Source organism: Stegastes partitus, unplaced genomic scaffold (genome assembly GCF_000690725.1).
Source record: "Stegastes partitus isolate 25-593 unplaced genomic scaffold, Stegastes_partitus-1.0.2 Scaffold833, whole genome shotgun sequence".
Lineage (NCBI taxonomy): Eukaryota > Metazoa > Chordata > Actinopteri > Pomacentridae > Stegastes > Stegastes partitus.
Window position 1 is genome coordinate 252,821 of NW_007578564.1, and position 19,833 is coordinate 272,653.

The following is a 19,833-nucleotide window of genomic DNA, read 5'->3' on the forward strand; positions in this document are numbered from 1 at the left end:
TTTTTTTAGGAGGATTGTGTGTCAGAGGCGTAAATTGTGCGTCTCTCTGGTGGGCTTGTCACCTCTCTGAAACCTGTCGCGGCTACAGATGTCTTGTTTGTTTTCTGCCCTTTTACTGGCCGTCCTGTCGCTAACTGACCAAACACTGCTGTTGGTTTTACACCGGGGGGAGTTTGGGAGGAGGGCGGCCACCAGAGTTGTGTCTCCACAGCGCACAACTGTTGTCCTATCAGGGATTACGATAACTTAATAATAACGCTGCTATTCTGCCTGAAAGTGAAACTGTACCAGCTTGAAGGCCAGATTTCTGCCCACATATGTTCCGTACATGTTGCGTGTCTCCAGATTTGCGTGTTGTTAAACGCTGTGTGTGCTTGTCAGTCATGGCGACAGCTGGCCGCAATGTGTGTCTGAGCAGGAGTGGACGACCACAAACCGCAGAGACAGCGTGGTCGGGGACGCTTTGTCGACACATTTATTAGCTTCTTGTGTGTGTTGGTTTGTCCAGATACACGACCAGCAGCGTGTTGCTTCACAGCTCATTAACGGCTCTTATCACGGCCGCAGCCTTCACCACCTGCACTGCAGCCCTCTGAATGTGTGGCCCGCCGATACGCCTCCTCTGGCTTTGTCAATAATTAATGCAAATCACTGGAAACACCTATTTGTGTGTTGATATCGTTTGAAGTAACTGATCTATTTAGTGTGTTTAACTGTATTTGTTGCTGCTGTAGAAGTGCAATAAGTGAGTCATAATGTGGACTACAACATGCTGGGGGTCATTACTGGGGCTGAGCAGCAGAGCTGATTCTTGTCTGTTAGTTCAGATAAGACCGTATGTGTAGTTAATAAACAGTTTCAACAATGTGCAGCGCTGCAGCTTTTATGCACCAGGCTTAATAGGCCTGTTAACCCTTTGAACCTCAAGTTGTGCGTTTTTTTAAATCCTGTCACTGTGGGATCATTTTTTGCTGCAATATAAAGTCCTGCACCTCTATGGAAACAGAACAACCATGACTAGAAGTGGAGGGAACTCAAAGATGTCTTCTATGCAGTATAACACAGTTAAACAGCCATAAATCACTGAAGAAAAATAAAATTATTATAATAAGAGGTCAGTTTCTTTCATTGTTTAGTTTTCAAAAAGTGGAAAAAACCTGCAATCAAAATGTCTAATATCTCTCCAAGTGCCCACAGGTGTCACCAATACTGGGAAAAAAAATTATGGCTCCACATATAATATATATATTTTCAGTTTCTTTTTCATTTTTATTTGTTTGCATGCTTGTTCTGTTCCGAGCAAAACACAGCCTGCAGTTCAACCTAAAAGCCCCTGAATTTGAGTCGTCAGTGTCACGACCCACTAACGGCCTCTTAGTTGCACTGAGGATCCCAGAGTTTTACTAAACACTATGATTTTTCTACACACTATAAGTATTTCTACACTTGTCTCCAATCTCCTACGTGGAAACACAGCCTGCAGTCCAGCTAAAAAAAAAAAAAAATCCTTGATTATTTGTCGCATGATTGTTTTTTGCAGATGAGTCACGAATGGCCTCACTGTTGCACTGACGAATTTTCAGTTTTTTGGAGAATCTGGTGAAAGCAAACTGTATTTTGGTTCAATTTTTATGTGATAAATGATGAATAAAGTGATTTTGTTGAAATATGTTGATGCTAAGCTTAGATTTGATTGAGTTTTTCAATAAAGCGACGCATCACAGATGAGCAAGTTGATAATAAAGTTGAAAATATAACAGTTCTTTCTGTGATAAATGGTGTTTTTAGGTGTTTCTGTTAAAGATAATCCACCTTTCAAACCGTCTTGCCGGAGTTCAGAGGGTTCGAACTCTTTCTGTAGCAGTGAATCCTGTTAAACCTTTATGTGTCTGTACCTACATACATGTGTGTGTTGGAGGTGGCATCACTGCACACAGGGAATGTTTTTTCCATGGCGTCTCCCGGTGACACACCCTTTTCCACGGTCCAGCCCATCCTCTGCATGTATGTGTGATCCCATGCTAGCAGCTGGTGGGCTCTATAAATAGTGAGGGCTGGGATGTCACTGGAAAGAGAAAGGAAACAAACAGCTATCTTGTAAACGGGGTTTATGGACTAAAATATTATTTCTTTTAGCCCGGCATAAATCTAAGAGCCACTGCCTTCTTCTTTTACACGACACATTGATGATGTTGTTATTGGTGATTTAACAGCTAATGTGATTTCTGCCTCGTAAATTCTGCTTTATCGCTTTTTATTATCGTTTCTGTCATGTGTTGTCATCGTTGGATGTCATAGCAGCCTCCTAGAGCCTCCTAAGATCCATACCTCTCTGATAAATGCATGATTTGTATATTACTTCCTGTATTGGAATAATAACTTTAGAAGGCATGTTAAATAAAAAAATAAAAAATGTAGCTATCACACCATTAGATTCTCAACTTTTAACTTATTCTATCAGAAAACATCCAAATCTAAGCTGAAACTTGCAATTTCGTCTTTTTTTTTCTTTTTTTTTAAAATTTGACATGTCTCATTTTAAAAAAATTGACCAAAATAAACAATTGGTGCTTAACAAATTCTATCAAAAACAAAAAATTCTGCATTCTGTGCCGCAACCGTCAATCCTTACATGACTCATCTGCCACCAACAAGCACACGGCAAAAATTCAGAGACCTCTTGGCTGAAATCGCTTGAACTGCAGGCTGTGTTTACAAAGAGCCAAGAGAAGAAAAACGGGAAAATAAATTGCAATGTTAAATGCTTGTATATATTTTTTTCAGGTAGTTCTACCACATGTTGGCACTTGGAAAAATGTTAATGACAGTTTTTATTTATTCATTTGTTTATTTATTGATTTTTATAAAACTAAATAATCAACAAATTGCAGCTTCCGTTTTTCTTCTTTCCTCATTTATGCCATTTTAACTTTATCAGATGGCACAGAAGACATTCTTGAGTTCCCTCTACTTCTAGTCATGGTTGTGTTGTTTCCATAGAGGTGCAGGACTTTGTTTTGCAGTAAAAAATGAGCCCACAGTGAGTAAAAATGAGCAAAAAAAGACTGCTTAGCATATGAGCCGGAGTATATAAATGTAAATTAAAAGTTGTGTTTGTGCTGCACGGAGTTAAACTGTCGTGTTTGGTTTGGCGTCAGTGGTAACAGATTGTGTCAGGACCCACTCGGCTCGATGATGTGACCTGTGTAGTGTTTTGACTCGAGCGTATGTGTGTGTTCAGTCGACGGATTTAATTCCTAAATCACGAGTGCATACAGTATAGCTCCCCTGCTTCATTGTGTGGCCTTCGTGCAGGATGTGCGTATTCAAGTGTGCCAGGTGATGGATGTGTGACGGCAAGTGGGATAACATTGTATTCCCAGTCACACGGTGAGAGACAGGTGTTGAGCGCTGCGGAGAAATAAACACAGCGGCCAACACACACTCCGTCTGTTAGCGCCGCGTTGAATGAGCAGCACATTACAGCAGCCCAGTATACCACAGCTGCTGCTGAATGTCACCGTCCTGCAGAGTGACTTGGAAATCTGTGCCTGGGTTTCAGTGCGTGATTCCGTCTTGATTTTTTCCCCTCAGCACTGAGCCAGCAGATGTTCGGCTGCATGAAACTAACTGAGCTTCATGTTACTCCATATTGTGAGTTATTAATCTTGGCGTAGTCAGAGTTGTCTGTGTAGATTCTACAGTCATGCAGGTCGTTGCATTGCTCGGAGCTTCAGTAGAAAGCAACTGGATTTCCCCTTTTAGGTTCTTGGAGACGTTTCACCTTTCATCCAGTTCTTTAGAACTGAAGAACGTCTTCAAGAATATTAAAGGGAAGTCCAGTTGTGGAACTGGACTTCTGTTTTTTGGCTCTTGAAGACATTTCATTCCAGAGGCTTCTTCAGTTCTACAGAGCTGGATGAGAGGTGAAACATCTTCAAGAACCTGAAAGAGGAGTCCAGCTCAGCAACTAGACTTTTCTTTTAGGCTTTTGATGATGTTTCACCTCTTATCCGATTCTTTAGAACGGAAGAAGCCTCTTGGACAAAAGTGAAAAATCTTCAAGAAGCTGAAATAAACCTCCAGTTGCCCTTTAGGCTCTCGAAGATGTTTCACCTCTTATGTGGTTCTTTAAACCTGAAGAAGCCTCTTAAATAAATGTAAAACATCTTTAACAACCCACTAGAGAAGGAGTCCAGTTCAGCAATTGGACTTTTGTTTTAGGTTCATGAACAGAACTTCTCTTTTGGGTTCTTGAAGGCGTTTCACTCTTTCCACAGATCTTTAGAAGTGAAGGAACCTCTTGGATGAAAGGTGAAATGTCTGCAAGAACCTGAAAAAAAAAAAGAAGTCCAGTTCAGCAACTAGACTTTTCTTTTAGGCTTTTGACAGTGTTTCACCTCTCATCCGATTCTTTAGAACGGAGGAAAGCCTCTTGGACAAAGGTGAAATATCTCCAAGAAGCTGAAATAAACCTCCAGTTGCCCTTTAGGCTCTCGAAGACGTTTCACTCTTTCCCCAGATCTTTAGAAGTGAAGGAACCTCTTGGATGAAAGGTGAAATGTCTGCAAGAACCTAAAAAAAGAAAGAAGTCCAGTTCAGCAACTGAACTTTGTCTCTTTTAGGTTTAGCAACTGGACTTCTCCTTAAGGTTCTTGAAGACAGTTCACCTTTCATCCAGTTCTTTAGAACTGAAGAACGTCTTCAGGAATAGTAAAGTTGTGGAACTGGACTTCTGTTTCTAGGCTCTTGAAGACATTTCATTCCAGAGGCTTCTTCAGTTCTACAGAGCTGGAGAAAGGATGAGAAAACCCAACAGAGAAGTCCAGGTGCTGAGCTAAACTTCTCTTTTAGGTTCTTGAAGACGTTTCACCTCTAATCAGATTCTTTAGACCTATAGAAGCCTCTTGGATGAAGGTGAAACGTCTTCAAGAACCTAAAGGCGAGGTCTAGTTACTGTCTACTGAAGCTCCAAGGATGTAGTTGGAGTTGACCTCTAGTCTCGTTAGCGGTTAGCCGGTGGTTAGCCCAGTGAGCCGGCCTGTCCACACCCTTCTGACCGACTGTTTGAGTGACTGTGAGGAGGGTCCTGAGAAATGACCTCATCTACGTCTGAGAGTGACAGGACACCTGTGGCCCAACCTCGCCGCGACCCCTTCACCCCCAAACCCACCCACACATATATAAGCTGTGCAATCTGAACCGTCTCCCTGCGACGCTTCAACAGTATTATTCCCCCCCTGCAAATTTCATCTGGCCTCACCACCTGTCGCCCGCTGTATTTCACTCGGGCGGCGTCCTCTGCAGCCTGTAGCCGTCTGTTCGTCCCTCCATAGGGCACCGGAGCTTACAGTTGTGCCAGAAGTAGGTATGAGAGTGGACCCGGCACCCTTGGGGGCAGAAATCCTAGACTGATCTAATTACTCCCAGTCGAGCCTTGAATCAGATTGAATCTACACCGACTGGCAACGACTTAACTCAATCTAGCGGCAAAAGTGTTACACAGTAAACAAGTCAGGCTGTCGGGCAGCAGAAGAGACGGGACTGGGTCCAAGCAACGCTGCAGATGGTGAAATCCACAGCAGTCCAAAGCACTTCACGGCTGTGTTAGCACTAAGTTATGGTTAGTGGTCCCTTTTCTGCTATTTGGGTTAGGGTTAGAGTTTTAACAGAAACATAACGAAGCCAAACAACTGATGGTTAATTAGTCATGTAGCCCTGGCTAATACCTGCCTGTACTTTCAAAATTTACCACAAGATCTGAGTGCTATATCTGCTCTTGGGTTTTTTGATTATAAAAAGACCTTTTATTTCTTCTTTTATTTGAGATTTGTCTGTCTAAAATAGGGCTGCAAGTGTCATTACGGTGATGAATGAGTTGATTTTCTCGATTAATCGATTAATTGTTTGGTCTATAAGATGTCACAAAACGTTGATCAGTGTTTCTCAAGGCCAAAGATGACAAAAGATGACACAATATTGAGCTCAGGTCATACAGGAGATAGGAAACTCGAAAATATTCACATTTGAGAAGCTGGAATCTCGAAGTGTTGACTTAAGCAGCAATCGTTGGAGTTCTTTCGAACACTGCAAATTGTTGTCATGCTATAAAAAGCTACATGGAGGTTGCAGTTAATGAAAGTATTCCTTCTTCTTCTTCTTCTTCCAGACGGCCTCCATCGCGTCGTGGCCCTCTGCACGCTGCGCGTCACCATCATCACCGACGACATGCTGACCAACAGCATCACGGTTCGTCTGGAGAACATGTCCCAGGAGCGCTTCCTCTCTCCGCTGCTCAGCCTCTTCCTCGACGGCGTGGCGGCCGTGCTCTCCACCAAACGGGAAGCGGTGTTCGTGTTCAACATCCAGAACGACACCGACGTTCAAGGCTCCATCCTCAACGTCACCTTCTCGGCGCTGCAGCCTGGAGGCGGCAAAGGGATGTTCTTCCCTTCGGAGGAGCTGCAGGAGCAGATCTACCTCAACAGGACTCTGCTCAGGCTGATATCGTCTCAGGAGGTAACACACACATACATACGAACGGACACACATATTCTAAATACTATAGAAATGAAAAAATGTATGTTATCAATGCTGACTTCTTCTTCTCTCCAGGTGCTGCCGTTTGATGACAACATCTGCCTCCGGGAGCCCTGTGAGAACTACATGAAGTGTGTGTCGGTGCTGAAGTTTGACAGCTCCCCTCCCTTCATCGCCTCCGACACGGTTCTGTTTCGGCCCATCCACCCCATCAACGGGCTGCGCTGCCGCTGTCCGCTCGGGTTTACCGGGGACTACTGCGAGACCGAGATCGACCTCTGCTACTCGGGACCCTGCAAGAACAACGGGAGGTGTCGCAGCCGAGAGGGAGGATACACCTGCGAGTGTCTGGAAGACTTCACCGGTGAGTTTAAGGAGACGTCTGGGAAGACTTTCGAGACTTTCGAGGCAATCGAGCTGCCATTTTACCTAAACTATACTGCATGTAACCCAAACTACCTCATGAAAGCATACCACAGAGGATATTTTTACAGTGAGAACTAACAGTCTATTGTAAACATGGGCAAAGGCTCATATTCTTTGTGACGGTGGTTTAAATAACTTGAGCAAAACTGCCAAACCGCACTGACAGGTTGTAAAAGCTCTCACCACCTATTGTTGCAGCCTGAGGTCGACCCCGGTGCAGGGAAGGTAAAACGTGCTTTATAATGCTGCAGGTAAAGCCACCTGCGCACACATACAGTACAGTAGATTTATTGCTGTACAGAGGTGTGTGGAATGCAGGCTGCACTCGTCAAACCAGGTTTATCCCAAATAACATTTAACCCAGTTTGCCATTGTTGCTTCAATTTCACAATAATTGTAGTGAAATTGCTTCAAAATATTCTTCCTTTATCATTATCTACAGAGAAAAAGACGATGGGAAGCAGGTTTTTGGGATCGGTAAAGATCACGGGCATGCAAACAAGTTCTCTAGCAATAGTCATAAACCAGTGAGCCAAAGTGGTGACTCAACAGATCTGCTGTGATTTAAAGCTGCTCTGATCAATATTCTTCCGTTCCCAGTTAGAACACGACGGTGTGTAATGTGAAAGGAATCGCTTGTGATGACAAATCCAGACAATTCTCACCGATCTCGGCACTTCGGAGTGTGTTAACATGTTTCAGCTCATCTTTATTTTGGCTGTCTGGCTCGCCACAACCTCACAGTTTTTGTTTGGTCTCACTGCCAAAAGCAGTGTGGTTTCCAGATCCAGCAAGAAAGTGTTTCCAAAAGAACACCAAGAGCTGAACAATAGGCAGAGTTATTGATGGGCTAATATTCAAATCATATACTTCATCCCCCAAACTATTTTGTAAAGTAATAATAGTACAGTGTGTAACACAGTGTGGGTTCATAGGATTATGAGATTAGCTTTGGTTGCATCAGTGTGCGAGGAAGTTCGGCAATGCACCAGCAAAATGTAGAAATACACTAAAAAAAATGCAGAAACATATCAGGAAAGCAGAAATGCACTTATAAAATGTTGCACAAACAAACAAAACATCAAACTGTACTAACAGAAACCAAGGATGCACTAGCAAAAAGTAGAAATGCAGTACAAAGAAGCAGAAACCCACCAGAGAAATGCAAAACTGCGCTAGAAAAATGCAGAAATGTGCGAGAAAAAAACTTCAGTGCATTAGCAAAATGGAAACATGCAGCAGAAAAATGCAGGAAAATGCACCAAAAAGCCTGTCAGGTAGCAAACGTGGATCTGAAAAATGGAAATATTCCAAATATTTGCATCGCAAGGCTTTTTTTGAGGAACAAAATGCATTTAACACTTGGTTAGGATACACTATTAATGTAATCATAACTGTGTTTATTCGCATTAAATCTATACACAGGGTAACTTCAACTGAAAACTTTGATTTTTACAGCAGTTTTGCCTGGAAACTGTGAGTTCCTGTGGCTCCGCACAGCATTCATGTGATAAATGAGCTATGAGAATACTTGGAAGCTTTCATCGTTCCCATTGAAATCACTTTGCAAAAATATTTCCCGATGTCAGTGATCTTCCTCCCATACTTCCCCTTCGTACATCTGATACCTGACTGACTGTCTCCGCTCTTCTGTCTCTCCCTAATAGAGCCTGGACGGCCTCTGACAGCCCTCATCCTTCTTCTCCCTCTGTCCGTCCTCTGGTTCTCTTCCTCTATCTTATCTGATGCAATTACCTGATTATACCTGCCTTTGTCACTCACAGGGCTTCTCGCCTTTTCCTCCTGCTGACCATGTCCATCTCCTGCACTCACCCATCATATTTCCCTTACCTACATCCCGGTGTCCCTTCTTTGAAGGTCACAGTTCAACTCCAGATAGTCACGGCCCATCAGGGGCCATTATGGGCCTGATGACAGCAGGGGCCCGCTCTGTCCTCCTTAGGTTTCCTACATTACAGGGAAACAGATCCTTATAATTCCTGCGCCGAAAAAAAAGGATTATGCTGCAGAGAGAAGGGCCATTAGCTGGTTCCAAGCTGTGGTGTTGGGGAGTCTGTGTTCGAGAGATCTTGTCTGGACAGCAAGTTGACACACAACACTGCATGGGACACCGAGGCACCTATCTCAAATAATATTACAGACAGAAAAAGATGGTGTATTAGTGGAGGAATTTCAATGAGCAGAGCCAGGAAGCTTGGGCCCATCTAGCTTATTTTGGACAAAGCTAGATCCAGATGGTCATTTAGGAGGAATTTCCCATGAAGGAACCCACTACTGTAAGAACACAATTAGATAATGTATTATAAAAAATCTGATATCGGCATGCAGCCGCAGTTAGGTAGTTAGCAAGTGAAGGGCAAACTTATGGAGACCACTTTGAAAATAGCGAGGTACAACTAACTGATGGGCCAAAGTCTCCAGGTTTGTTACTGCTCTGGAAGGTCTGACGACGCCTGGACTAATTGTCATTTTTCTGTTTTTTGCCTGCTGTCCTGTTTTGTTTCCATTTTAACCTCACCCCAACCAGTCGGGGCAAATGGTCTGCCTTCCCTGAACCCGGTTCTGCCGGATGTTTCTTCCCAATAAAGGGAGTTATTCTTGCCAATATCACCAAAAAGCTCACTCAGAGGGTTGTGAATTGGTGCTGTATGTGTAAATATAATTAAGTTGAATCCAATGTAACCCAAGCAAAGCATCTCATAAATGGATTGACAGGTTTATGTTGTAACGAATGCTGCTGGTCAGTCTTCACACAATGGATGCAACGTCCTCTGAATGTCTTCTTTCCAACAACTGCTGCACATCCGCAAATAAAAACCAACATAAATCAAAGTTCCTCAGACTCAAGCATGCAGCGCAGCTACAGCGTCTGACCATAAATTCTGAGTTCATGTTATTCTCGGAGTTGTTGGACAGTTAAAGTGGGCACACGTGAAAGCAAAACAACGCAAAGGCTAAAATAACTCCTGGAATGCAGTGCATTTATTTAAAAGTGGATTTTTTCCTGTAACTACTTAAACCCCGAGCTTGAGTGATGCTAGGAAGGATTTAACAGATCAGCCGTTATCTGATCTTCGTACAGTTTAAAGGTATCAGCCTGAGTTCAGCCAGGGATCGGACTTAATGGAGGAATGTTTTCCATCCCTGACTTTTCTTTCATTCTTTCTTGGTTTCTGTCTCGCTTTCGTCCTCCTTTCCACTCTCCTTACTCTCCTCTTTATCGCCCATCTTCCTTGTTCTGTCCAAATATGGCTAAATCATCTCGTGGCTTCGACCTTTACTCCCCTGAAAAGGCCTATAAACAGTCAGTGTCGCAAATGTTTAGATGGGGATCAACCTTTCTTGTTTTAACGGTGTCTTTAAGAACAGAATTTAAAGCTGTGTTTAACCTGCAGGCTCAGGAGGAGAAAGCATGAATCAGATGTATAAATGTGCTTGATTGAGAACCGAAGGCGTCCTGTTAAAACAACCGAATTCCAACCAGCTGACATGAAGTTTATATTTCAGTCAACGGTGGACAACACGCTTCACAGAAAAGATGAAGTGATGATAGGAAATCGATGAAATGCCACTGAGATACACATCTCACAGTGTTATCTTACAGCGTACAAATAGCGTTTGAAGATGTCATCCGTTCAAGCATGCATTCATTAAAACACATCCAACTTGTGTTTAACTAACTTTCCTGTTATTTTTGTAGGCGAGCACTGCGAGCTGAATGCGTCATCGGACCGGTGTGTTCCCGGGGTTTGCAGGAATGGCGGCAAGTGCGTCAACCGGCTTGCGGGTGGTTTCATGTGCGAGTGTCCACTAGGGGAGTTCGAGAAGCCCTACTGTGAGATGACGACCCGCAGCTTCCCCGGACAGTCCTTCATCACCTTCAGAGGCCTACGACAGAGGTTCCACTTCACCGTCTCCTTCACGTAAGTAGTTTCTTAAAAGTATTTCCTTCTTGGGTTCATTTTTTGTCAACTTATTTCTTTGCTATTGCTACCATGTGGCTTCTGAACTAAAAAATGAAGTGCCAGCACCTGCAGTTCCTCAAATGGCCACTTGAGACCGGCTCCAATCCCCATAGACCCCCATGTTAAAATGTGCAACTTTACAGCTGAAATAATCACGTTTACAGCCTGGTACAAACGTAGTTTTGGTTTCTATAGCTAATTTTCTTGTTCGTGATAACTGTTCAGCAAAAAAAGTTCATACAACTCACCAATTTAGATTGTATGAAGGCTTCAAATTTATGTAGAATTAAGAGAGAGGCCACTTTTAGTGATAGTGTAGTCCATTAATTTCCAGCTTACGCTCATACTTGAATTAAACAGAAGCTGGGAAACCCATGAGTAACATTGTGAAGAGCTTTTCCATCTTTATATACGGTCAGCGTTTACCACGAGCTACCAAAACACTTTTAAATGACTAATTGTCGAGCTTTCCATTCTCACATGGCACATACCTATACAGGTTACCATGACTGAAAACATAGCACTCTAAATTTCTCTTTATTTTCTAAAAAAAAATCCTCAATATCAAGCTGGCTAAAACCATAGCAGCAGCACTGTTCTGGCTGTAGCAACAGCTAGCATATTTTAGCAGCTGTAGCTTGCCAATGATAGCTAAATCAGCTGATGATAATAATGTTGTTTCTATAATGCCTTTGAAAGTAAGGGTTTACAAAATGCTTTCAAATACACTGAACTGCTAACTCGCTGCTAAACTAGCATTAGCATTATCACAGTTATCTACTCTGTCCACTGAAGAGCAGCAGCTTATTCAGTGTTTCTTTAAAGAATAACTTCATTAATCATAAAATATGACTAAAAGTGATGCTAATATTAGATCCACATCCCTTGTCTTACAGTATTAACAGCATTTGATCAACACTGGCTTTGATTTTTATAAAATGTCACCTGCTGCCTTATGTTTGCAGTTGATCTCAGCTGCTTTGTTGCAACTTCTTTGTAATTTTGTAGATAATTTTAATGCATAAATCTGTTTCTTTCAATAACATTAGATAACATTATTGATAGACAGATAACTTTAGATGTAAAACTTAGTTCGAACACATAAATGGACCAAAAAAAGACTGTGTAAAACAGTAATGTGTCCATTAGCTTCTAGACTTTTAGTCATAGTTCTTGTCTTTTAATGTTACTTTTTTAAGTTTGTTTTCCATAATCAACAATATTTTTGTTTATACTTACTAAATTAAAACTTCAGTGGAGTTCAATGGAGATTTTTAAAAGTTAGGTAAAATTCTACAAAACATGTACCTTAGCTGCTCTTAGCTTAGCGTCAGCAGCACAATACGGCTGTGATACATGTAGCGGTGAGTGTGTAGTAAATGGTATTTTAAACACAGTTGAGTTCAGAGAAACTAAAGTGTGTCAGCCGGGGCGTGCCGAGACATGTGCACACTTTTCCATTGTGTCTCAGTTCCCTCCTCTGGATTCGCGCATGCAGACGCACATTTAGCAGCGAGCAGGAAGACGGTAACACACACTGCAGGTGAACTTTACGAGGTGTGCTGCTTCTCACACTCACAAACAAACTGAAACCGCTGGAGGTGAAATAACCCCGGTTCATCCAGTTTGCAGCACTCGCGCTGTAAATACAATGAAGAGAAAAAAAAATCTTTGACGGCGTGTTTCATTACCAGTAATGTGCGACGTGGGATTTGATAATGCGAATTCGTCGACGGTGAGAAAAGGTTTGCAGCGCGGTGAAAACAGGAAAGGCTGTGTGATGAGTTTCCCTTATCGGTGTTTGGCTGCAGCCGTCCTGGTTTCCTGCCCTCCTGCCCTCGCTGGCATCTGTCGGCTGACTCCTCTGCCCTCACCTTACAGTCCAAACACACAGACGGCGCTGAAATCATCAAACGTCGACTCGTTCTTCAGGTCTTTGTCCCTCTTTCACATACCCATGCATCACCTAAAGCAGAGGAGCCGTTTCCTCTCGGCGGCCCGCCGGCTCTACACTTCCTGCCTTTCCTTTCCAAGTGACTTTTCCTCAAGAGCTCTTGAGTCATAAAGCTATCTGCAAGGTCTCCAACCCCTCCAGTCCAGCTCTGTTGGAGTTGGAAAGGTGCTCAGAAATGTGACAGGATGCACGAAGGAAAACAGCTGAAACTCGCTCGGCCGACAAAAATCTGAACGTTTTTGTTTGTGCAATAAAGCATCTAACATTCGTCTTTCTTCTGCAGGTTTGCTACCAGAGAAAGAAACGCTCTGCTGCTCTACAACGGCAGGTTCAACGAGAAACACGACTTCATCGCCCTGGAGATCATCGACGAGCAGATTCAGCTCACGTTCTCTGGAGGTTAGACTCCCGTAATGTCTGTGGAGTGTGTCGTGTGCTCCAATACATCAAATGCAGAATGCCAAAAATACCCAGATGTCCTACTTGGTGCTTTACTGGTCCTTCTGAACCTCAATTTTCTGCACAGTTACGTCCCATATGTACATGCATAAGGTTAAGGTGCAACATTATGACAAAGTAGTGCCATCAAATTGTATGCAAACTGCCTGAAACAATAATTTCTTTGTACGTACCTAAAGACCAAAGAGGAAGTACACGATATGGAATGCAGCCGTTACTTTAGCGTCAACATTGCGCTCTTTGCATGCGCATATCTGCAAAGTAAAGTCATGCTGCTTCATACAAACAGAAACTCGCATAGTTTCTCCTTGTATCATACATGAGAAGTCTCGCTGATGGAGCATAACTCACTCCAATCTAAGTGCTCTTTTCAAACTTTATTTCGAAATCAGAGTTTGCTAACATGCAAGCTCCAAATGTGCACAGCAGAGTCAGGGAGAAACACTGAAGACGAAGATTTAATTGCAGAAAGAAACACAATCCTTCAGCAGGACAACAGAAACAACGATCTGGACCATAAACAGGGACTCTGTTGGCAGCAGTTTGCACTTAACGACGCCACACAAGTGCTTTGTTTGACCATTTAAATCAGCGCCACAGATCTGTTTGACAAGTGCAAATCCAGATTTGAAGGCCATCCAAAGGAGAAAAAAGAAACTATTTGAGAAAACTTCTAAAACTTTCTGATGGAGACGCACTTCCCTACAAAATCCCCCCAATCATGCCAGAATGATTCGTTCTTTACAAACGCAAGTCAGCTGCTTTTTCTCATATTGCAAGTGTGTCAATAACGTCCTATATCAGCTATCAGCTACACTGTAAGCACATTAACACAGGTGTAAGTGCGTTTTATCTAAAGTGGCTTTCGCAGAGCTAAATAGTTGTTATCAGTGTGCGCTTTCTTTTGATTTGTATCCCAAAGTCCCAGAGTTTGATCATTTGTGCGAGAGGAACGGGTGTGGTTAGCAAAGAAGCCGCCAGACTGATTAATGAGGGAACAGACACTAAACTGGCCAACAAAAACAACCAACCAGCCCACAACACTTTCGCTCCGTGCAACAAAAAAAGATGTACATATTCGCTCCAGTGCAAGCAAACACACCCAGAGTGATTGTTCAAACCGGTAACTGTTGAAGTGCAGATCAAACACGTTGTTTTCAGAGCAGCTCTACTTTCCCATGGTACCTTACAGGGAAGGAATCCGCTCCGATGCGATTATGTTGGGTGAAGCCCGTTCGGGAGAGAAGCCAAGACTTTTGCTTCAAAAACTGTAATGCCACTGAATGCATGAGTCATCAAATTAAACCAATCATGAGTCACGGTTAATGAGGAACGTTTTTTTGCGGCGTTCCTCTTTGAAGCGGGACATCAGACTCGCACATGCACGACTTGCGAGTTTGGCCGTGGTGGATTTGTGCCCAGGCTGCTCCTGCCTTTGACAAACACAGTAAAACCTTCAGTAAATCCGCTGCCATTGTGCTCCTGCAGTCTTCTCGCCTGGAGCCGTCGATGACCGCCGACTAACACTGGATTTTCCCCCCCAACGGCGGATTTATGGTCTTTGTGTGTTTGCGTTTGTGCGGTTGTGTTTGTCCACGTTGGATGTTGTTTGTCTTTAATGGTAACTTATCAATAAGCTGTGGGATGCAGTTTAGAATTTCTCCGAGCAAACTTCCTCTTGCTTAGCGGCATTAAAGTGAGGCTGTTTAACTTTTTAAAGCTCATAAGTGTTGAAAGATGAGGTTTCACTGAATCTGATGGAACTGATGGGCTAAAGTTCAATGCACGATATTTGATTTTTTCCAAAATTAAATACTTTTCAACTCATTTTTCCCTCTACAGGTATAAATACTTGTTTTATTTCCATTTTATTACAGTGAATCTCCTGTAGAATGAACATATTTTAATGCAGACTCTTATTGTGAAGGCAGACATAAAATACAATGATTTTCAAAACTACTTCCACTTGCATGTAAAGCAGGTTATTTATTAGTTAATAATATAATATATTATGAATCTTCATGTAGCACTTTCAGGCAAAACTTGTAGCTTCACAGGTGCCATCATTTTGAGGCTTTTATAAGTCGATTAAAGCTAAAAATGAGCTTTTTAAAAAATTAATTCTTTCCTGATTGTGGTTTATTTATTCCTCTTAAAGCTGCTGTTACATAAACCTACACAGCCTTGGAATCAACTATTTATATTACACTTGATGTTTGATGTTTCCTTCTCTTTCCTCCCTTCTTTCCTGCTTCCTATTCTCCTCCTATTTGTTCATTTCTCCTCCCATCCTTCTCACCTCTCCTCTGTCCTCCACCTTCCATCCCTCTCCTCTTCTTCTTCGTCCCCCTCTTTTCTCGTCATCCAGGTGAGACGAAGACCACAGTGTCTCCCTACATCCCGGGTGGAGTCAGCGACGGCCAGTGGCATTCTGTGCAGCTTCATTATTACAACAAGGTAAGAAACCCACCAGTGCTGCTGCTCCTTTTACTCCTTCTCCTTCAGTTTTTAACCCTCTGAACCCTGAACTCGCCAGTTCATTTGAAAGGCACGCTATTTTTTTTTTTCTAAAAAACACTGTTTATCAGAGTAAAAAAAAAAAAGTAAAAACAGGAAGAATTTCACCTTGTCCTTTAAACCAGGTTAAAATTTGGGCATTTCATCATTATCATTTTATTCTGCATGTTTCATTAGGGGAAAAAAAAAGCCAAAAATAAAGCTTTTACACGAGGCAAATTCTGCAAAAAACAAAAAATTCTGCCCTCCTTGCCGCAACTAAGAAATCTTGATTGACTCAGCTGTGATCAACAATCACTTGACATAAATTCAGGGATTTTTAGGATGAACTGTAGGCTGTGTGTACACTGAGCAGATAGGAGACATGTATGGAAATAAATTAAACATGTAAATAGTAAAACATCCACAGTACGTAGAGCTGCCATGTTTTTGTTTTACAGCGTTTATAACACTGCTGGAGACTTTAAAAAAAAAGTTTCACGTGTTGATTCCATTTTTTTCCCTCAATTTTGTAAAATAAATAATCAAAGAAATTCAACTTTTAATGAGTTATTGCATTCTAACTGTGTCATCTTGCATCAGAGACATTTCTGAGTTCTCTGTCCTTCTAGTCGTGGTTGTTCTGTTTCCATCGAGGTGCAGGACTTTATATCTCAGAGAAAAATGAATCCACAGTGAGTGAAAACATGACAGGGGTTCAGAGGGTTAACCTTTTTCCTCTTTAGGGCGACAAAAACATCAAGAGTCAAGTTGAATTTTTGCTCTTTTTCTGGTAAAATCATTCCGTAGTCAGACTGTGTTGTGGGTCTGTGAGTTCAGGAGATGAATCATCGGCAGGCAAATGCATGAAATGTGACTTTTATTTGAAGCTACCAAGGCAACTGACCTTGACAGCAGATTCGGGAGATTATCTTTACAGTGCAGGTTTGACTCGTGAACTCTGTCTTCGACGCTGACTTATCGCGCAGCTCCTCTGAAAGGAGCTCAGGGACCTGGTTTCAGCTTCAAGGGTCAGAAGTTCAGCAAACTTCCACCAGACAGCTGAAGTATGTCGATGTTCTTCATGTGGTTATAGATACTTAAATACTGGGGCAATCTAAATTTAATCTTAATCACCGACAACCACAAGGCGTCTTAGTCTTTTTTTTTGCAGAAGTTCCCACGACGGTCGTCTTGCTTCTTCACCAAATCGAGAAAAGAGTCAGTAATTATTTCGCAGCCGAGCTCATGTGTCCTCCTCGGCTGTAATATTATATTAAAAGGGCTTAAACTGCAATCTGTCGCTGGTGTTGCTTTCCGACAAACTTCCACAGCCCGCGGGCGTTGTTCTGATAACATTAAACCAGATGGGAAATAAGATAACGCTGTCCTTCTGAGGAAGTACAAGCTATCGTATGCTCTCTGTTTGTTTGTTATACGTTTGAATGTAACTTTGAATTTCACGTTTGGCAGCTGCTGGTGGTGATTTAGTGTCAAATCGATGATTACATCAACTGGGTCAGAGTCTAGAGTAACAGAATGACAATGTTGTGTATGACAGCAGAGCACACTGCGACGTATTTGAGCAAATTCTTCCCTTTTATTTTATATGTTATTGGTCAGATCTTTAAAATACACAAAAAATATTAAGAAAAATACAAAAATGTACATGCCGAATATAAAATAGCATTACGGTATTATAAAAAGCATGAATTGTATGGAAATAAAATACAAATACAAGGAAATTTTTTGAAAGAAAATGATATTAAAAGACTAGATTAAAATATTAAAATAAAATATTTTATTTAATAAATGAAACCGTCAAATTCAAGTTTTGTACTGTAAACTACATCTGTAATATTTTAATATATATAATAAAATTTTACAAAATTATATTTAAAAAATTAAAAAGTATTGACGCTGTAATTTTACGTAGATTTATTTGTTAAATGACAGATATCTGGCATATTACAGACGTTTTCACATTCATTATATGTTAATGGGAATTGATTTTACACATATAAATATCCTTCATTAAACTGTAAAATTAAAATTAAATTAAATTAAAGAAAATACACATGAGCTAATGTGAAATAAGGGCTGAAAATTTATTTTAATTACGGAAAATTACTCCATTTTTATGAGATGATTAATTCTCTTTTATGACTTGGGTCCACGAGCGACCAGAAAATTATTATTTTTCCCCCATTTTTACCCCATAAGTTGAATTATATCATCACTAATAAGGGAAATATCTCCATTCTTTATTTGCTAGAGACCAGTTTGAACCATTTAAAGCTACTTTCCGCTCTTTCTAATGGTCTCTACCCTCATTAGCACACGCTAGCTTCATCACGTAGCCTTTTTAAGCTAATCCGCTAACAGGTGTGCGCGACAGAAGTCATCGATCCGTCCTTTCATTCTTTCCCGTCTTGACTTTCTGCCTGTTTCTTGCTGGAAGCCGCAGCTCGGCCGACCCGACCTCGGCGTCGGGTTTCAGCACCGCCTGTGTTGTGCAGCTTGTTAAGGAGAGTAGTGCTCTGGTTGTTGGGCTAACGCTCGCCTACAGTGCAAACCTTCTCACATTTCACAGGTTGTGTTCTCGTGTCAACCGGCTACAGGGCCCCGTAGCGTCGTTAGCCGCCTTGACGGGGACGTATTCATCAAAGGTGATGAATGCGGAGCTCCGTGTTCGCTGCAGGGTCACATCTGTATCTATTGTTTGACGTGTGTTTAAGACCATACGTCCATGTTTTCACCTCCTCAGTGATGCTGCAGAGACAATGACTGAAAGCTGCTGCAGGTGTTATTTGTCTGTTGACAATGAGGACTTCTTCTGTTTAGTTTGTCTGCTGGGTTGTGATGCAGTCGCTGTGGAAACGAGAGATTAATTAGCAGATTTCAGGCTTCTCTTTCCCCCTGATCCGATGGGCGCCTGACATGCAGATACAAGCAAACACCCACATGCGTTGGTATCTCGGCCTCGTCCTCGTGGCGTTCAGGGCGGCCGCGTTCCAACAGTCTTAATGCAGATGCAGTGATTTGCAGAGCTGGTGACACATTCCGTTAAATTAGCCCCGAGGGCGGCTGTAGGGTCTGACACAGGGTCAGCTATTCTTCATGTGCTGACTGATCAGAGTGATTGATGGTAATTTAATCCCGCATCAGTTGCTGCAGGGATTAGAGGAAATGTATACGGCAGAGAGCAGCAATGTTCTCACAATAGATTAGACGTGTTGACATGTGAATGTACGTACACGAACGAGGGCGCGCACATGTTTGCTCTTAGATCCATTTTGTCCACAGGCAGCATCGCTGGCATAGCCGAGAGACAAGAGATCAGAGCTCTGCAGGTATGATGTGATCCACATTCATGTCCTGCACAGCAGCAAACACATGAAGAACATTCCCGCTCTGGTTTTGTGTTCTCCGTCTGTTGGTAGTTTGGCCCGCTTGATTGATATTTTTGTTCCAGGATGAGCAGCCCGGTCGGATTAGAGGCCTTCAAACGTAGCCTGGTTACGGCGTAATTGGTTTTTAGGTGGAGATTTATGGAGCTTTCTAAATTAAAACAGGCGGCACCACACAGACAAGTTGGTGCAGGTACAGTTTAGATTCTCAGTATTAGTCACACAATATAGTTGTTTTGTGTGGCACAGCTCTTTTATCTGTAATAGAAATTAAACATTTTCCACAATACGATTAAGTTGTGGATGTATTTTCTCAATATTTTATGTCAAAAATATAGATTAAATAGGAATAAGTTAGAAATAGTGGTGCCTAGTAGAATAGCACCAATTATAATACATTTAGCCAAAATAAATCAGCGAAAATAAAAAGTAAGACTAAATATTACTGGCAACACAGAGGGAGTCAGGTGATATTGCACTTGCTGCTGAAATGCTGCACATGAAAATAAATATGACACATGAAAATATGTAATAAAGATAAAGTGTAAAAGGAATATAAGCT

General features: G+C 42.0%; 1 protein-coding gene across 1 annotated transcript in view; it reads left to right on the forward strand.

Annotated features, from left to right (window-relative positions):
* celsr1a (cadherin EGF LAG seven-pass G-type receptor 1a) overlaps positions 1 to 19,833 on the forward strand; it is a 135,106-nt gene that overhangs the window by 48,405 nt on the left and 66,868 nt on the right. Inside the window, exons 2-6 of the mRNA XM_008292801.1 lie at positions 6,170 to 6,519; positions 6,616 to 6,904; positions 10,688 to 10,910; positions 13,190 to 13,305; positions 15,734 to 15,822. Of these exons, the coding sequence (XP_008291023.1) occupies positions 6,170 to 6,519; positions 6,616 to 6,904; positions 10,688 to 10,910; positions 13,190 to 13,305; positions 15,734 to 15,822 (1,067 nt within the window). The remainder of the gene's footprint in view (positions 1 to 6,169; positions 6,520 to 6,615; positions 6,905 to 10,687; positions 10,911 to 13,189; positions 13,306 to 15,733; positions 15,823 to 19,833) is intronic.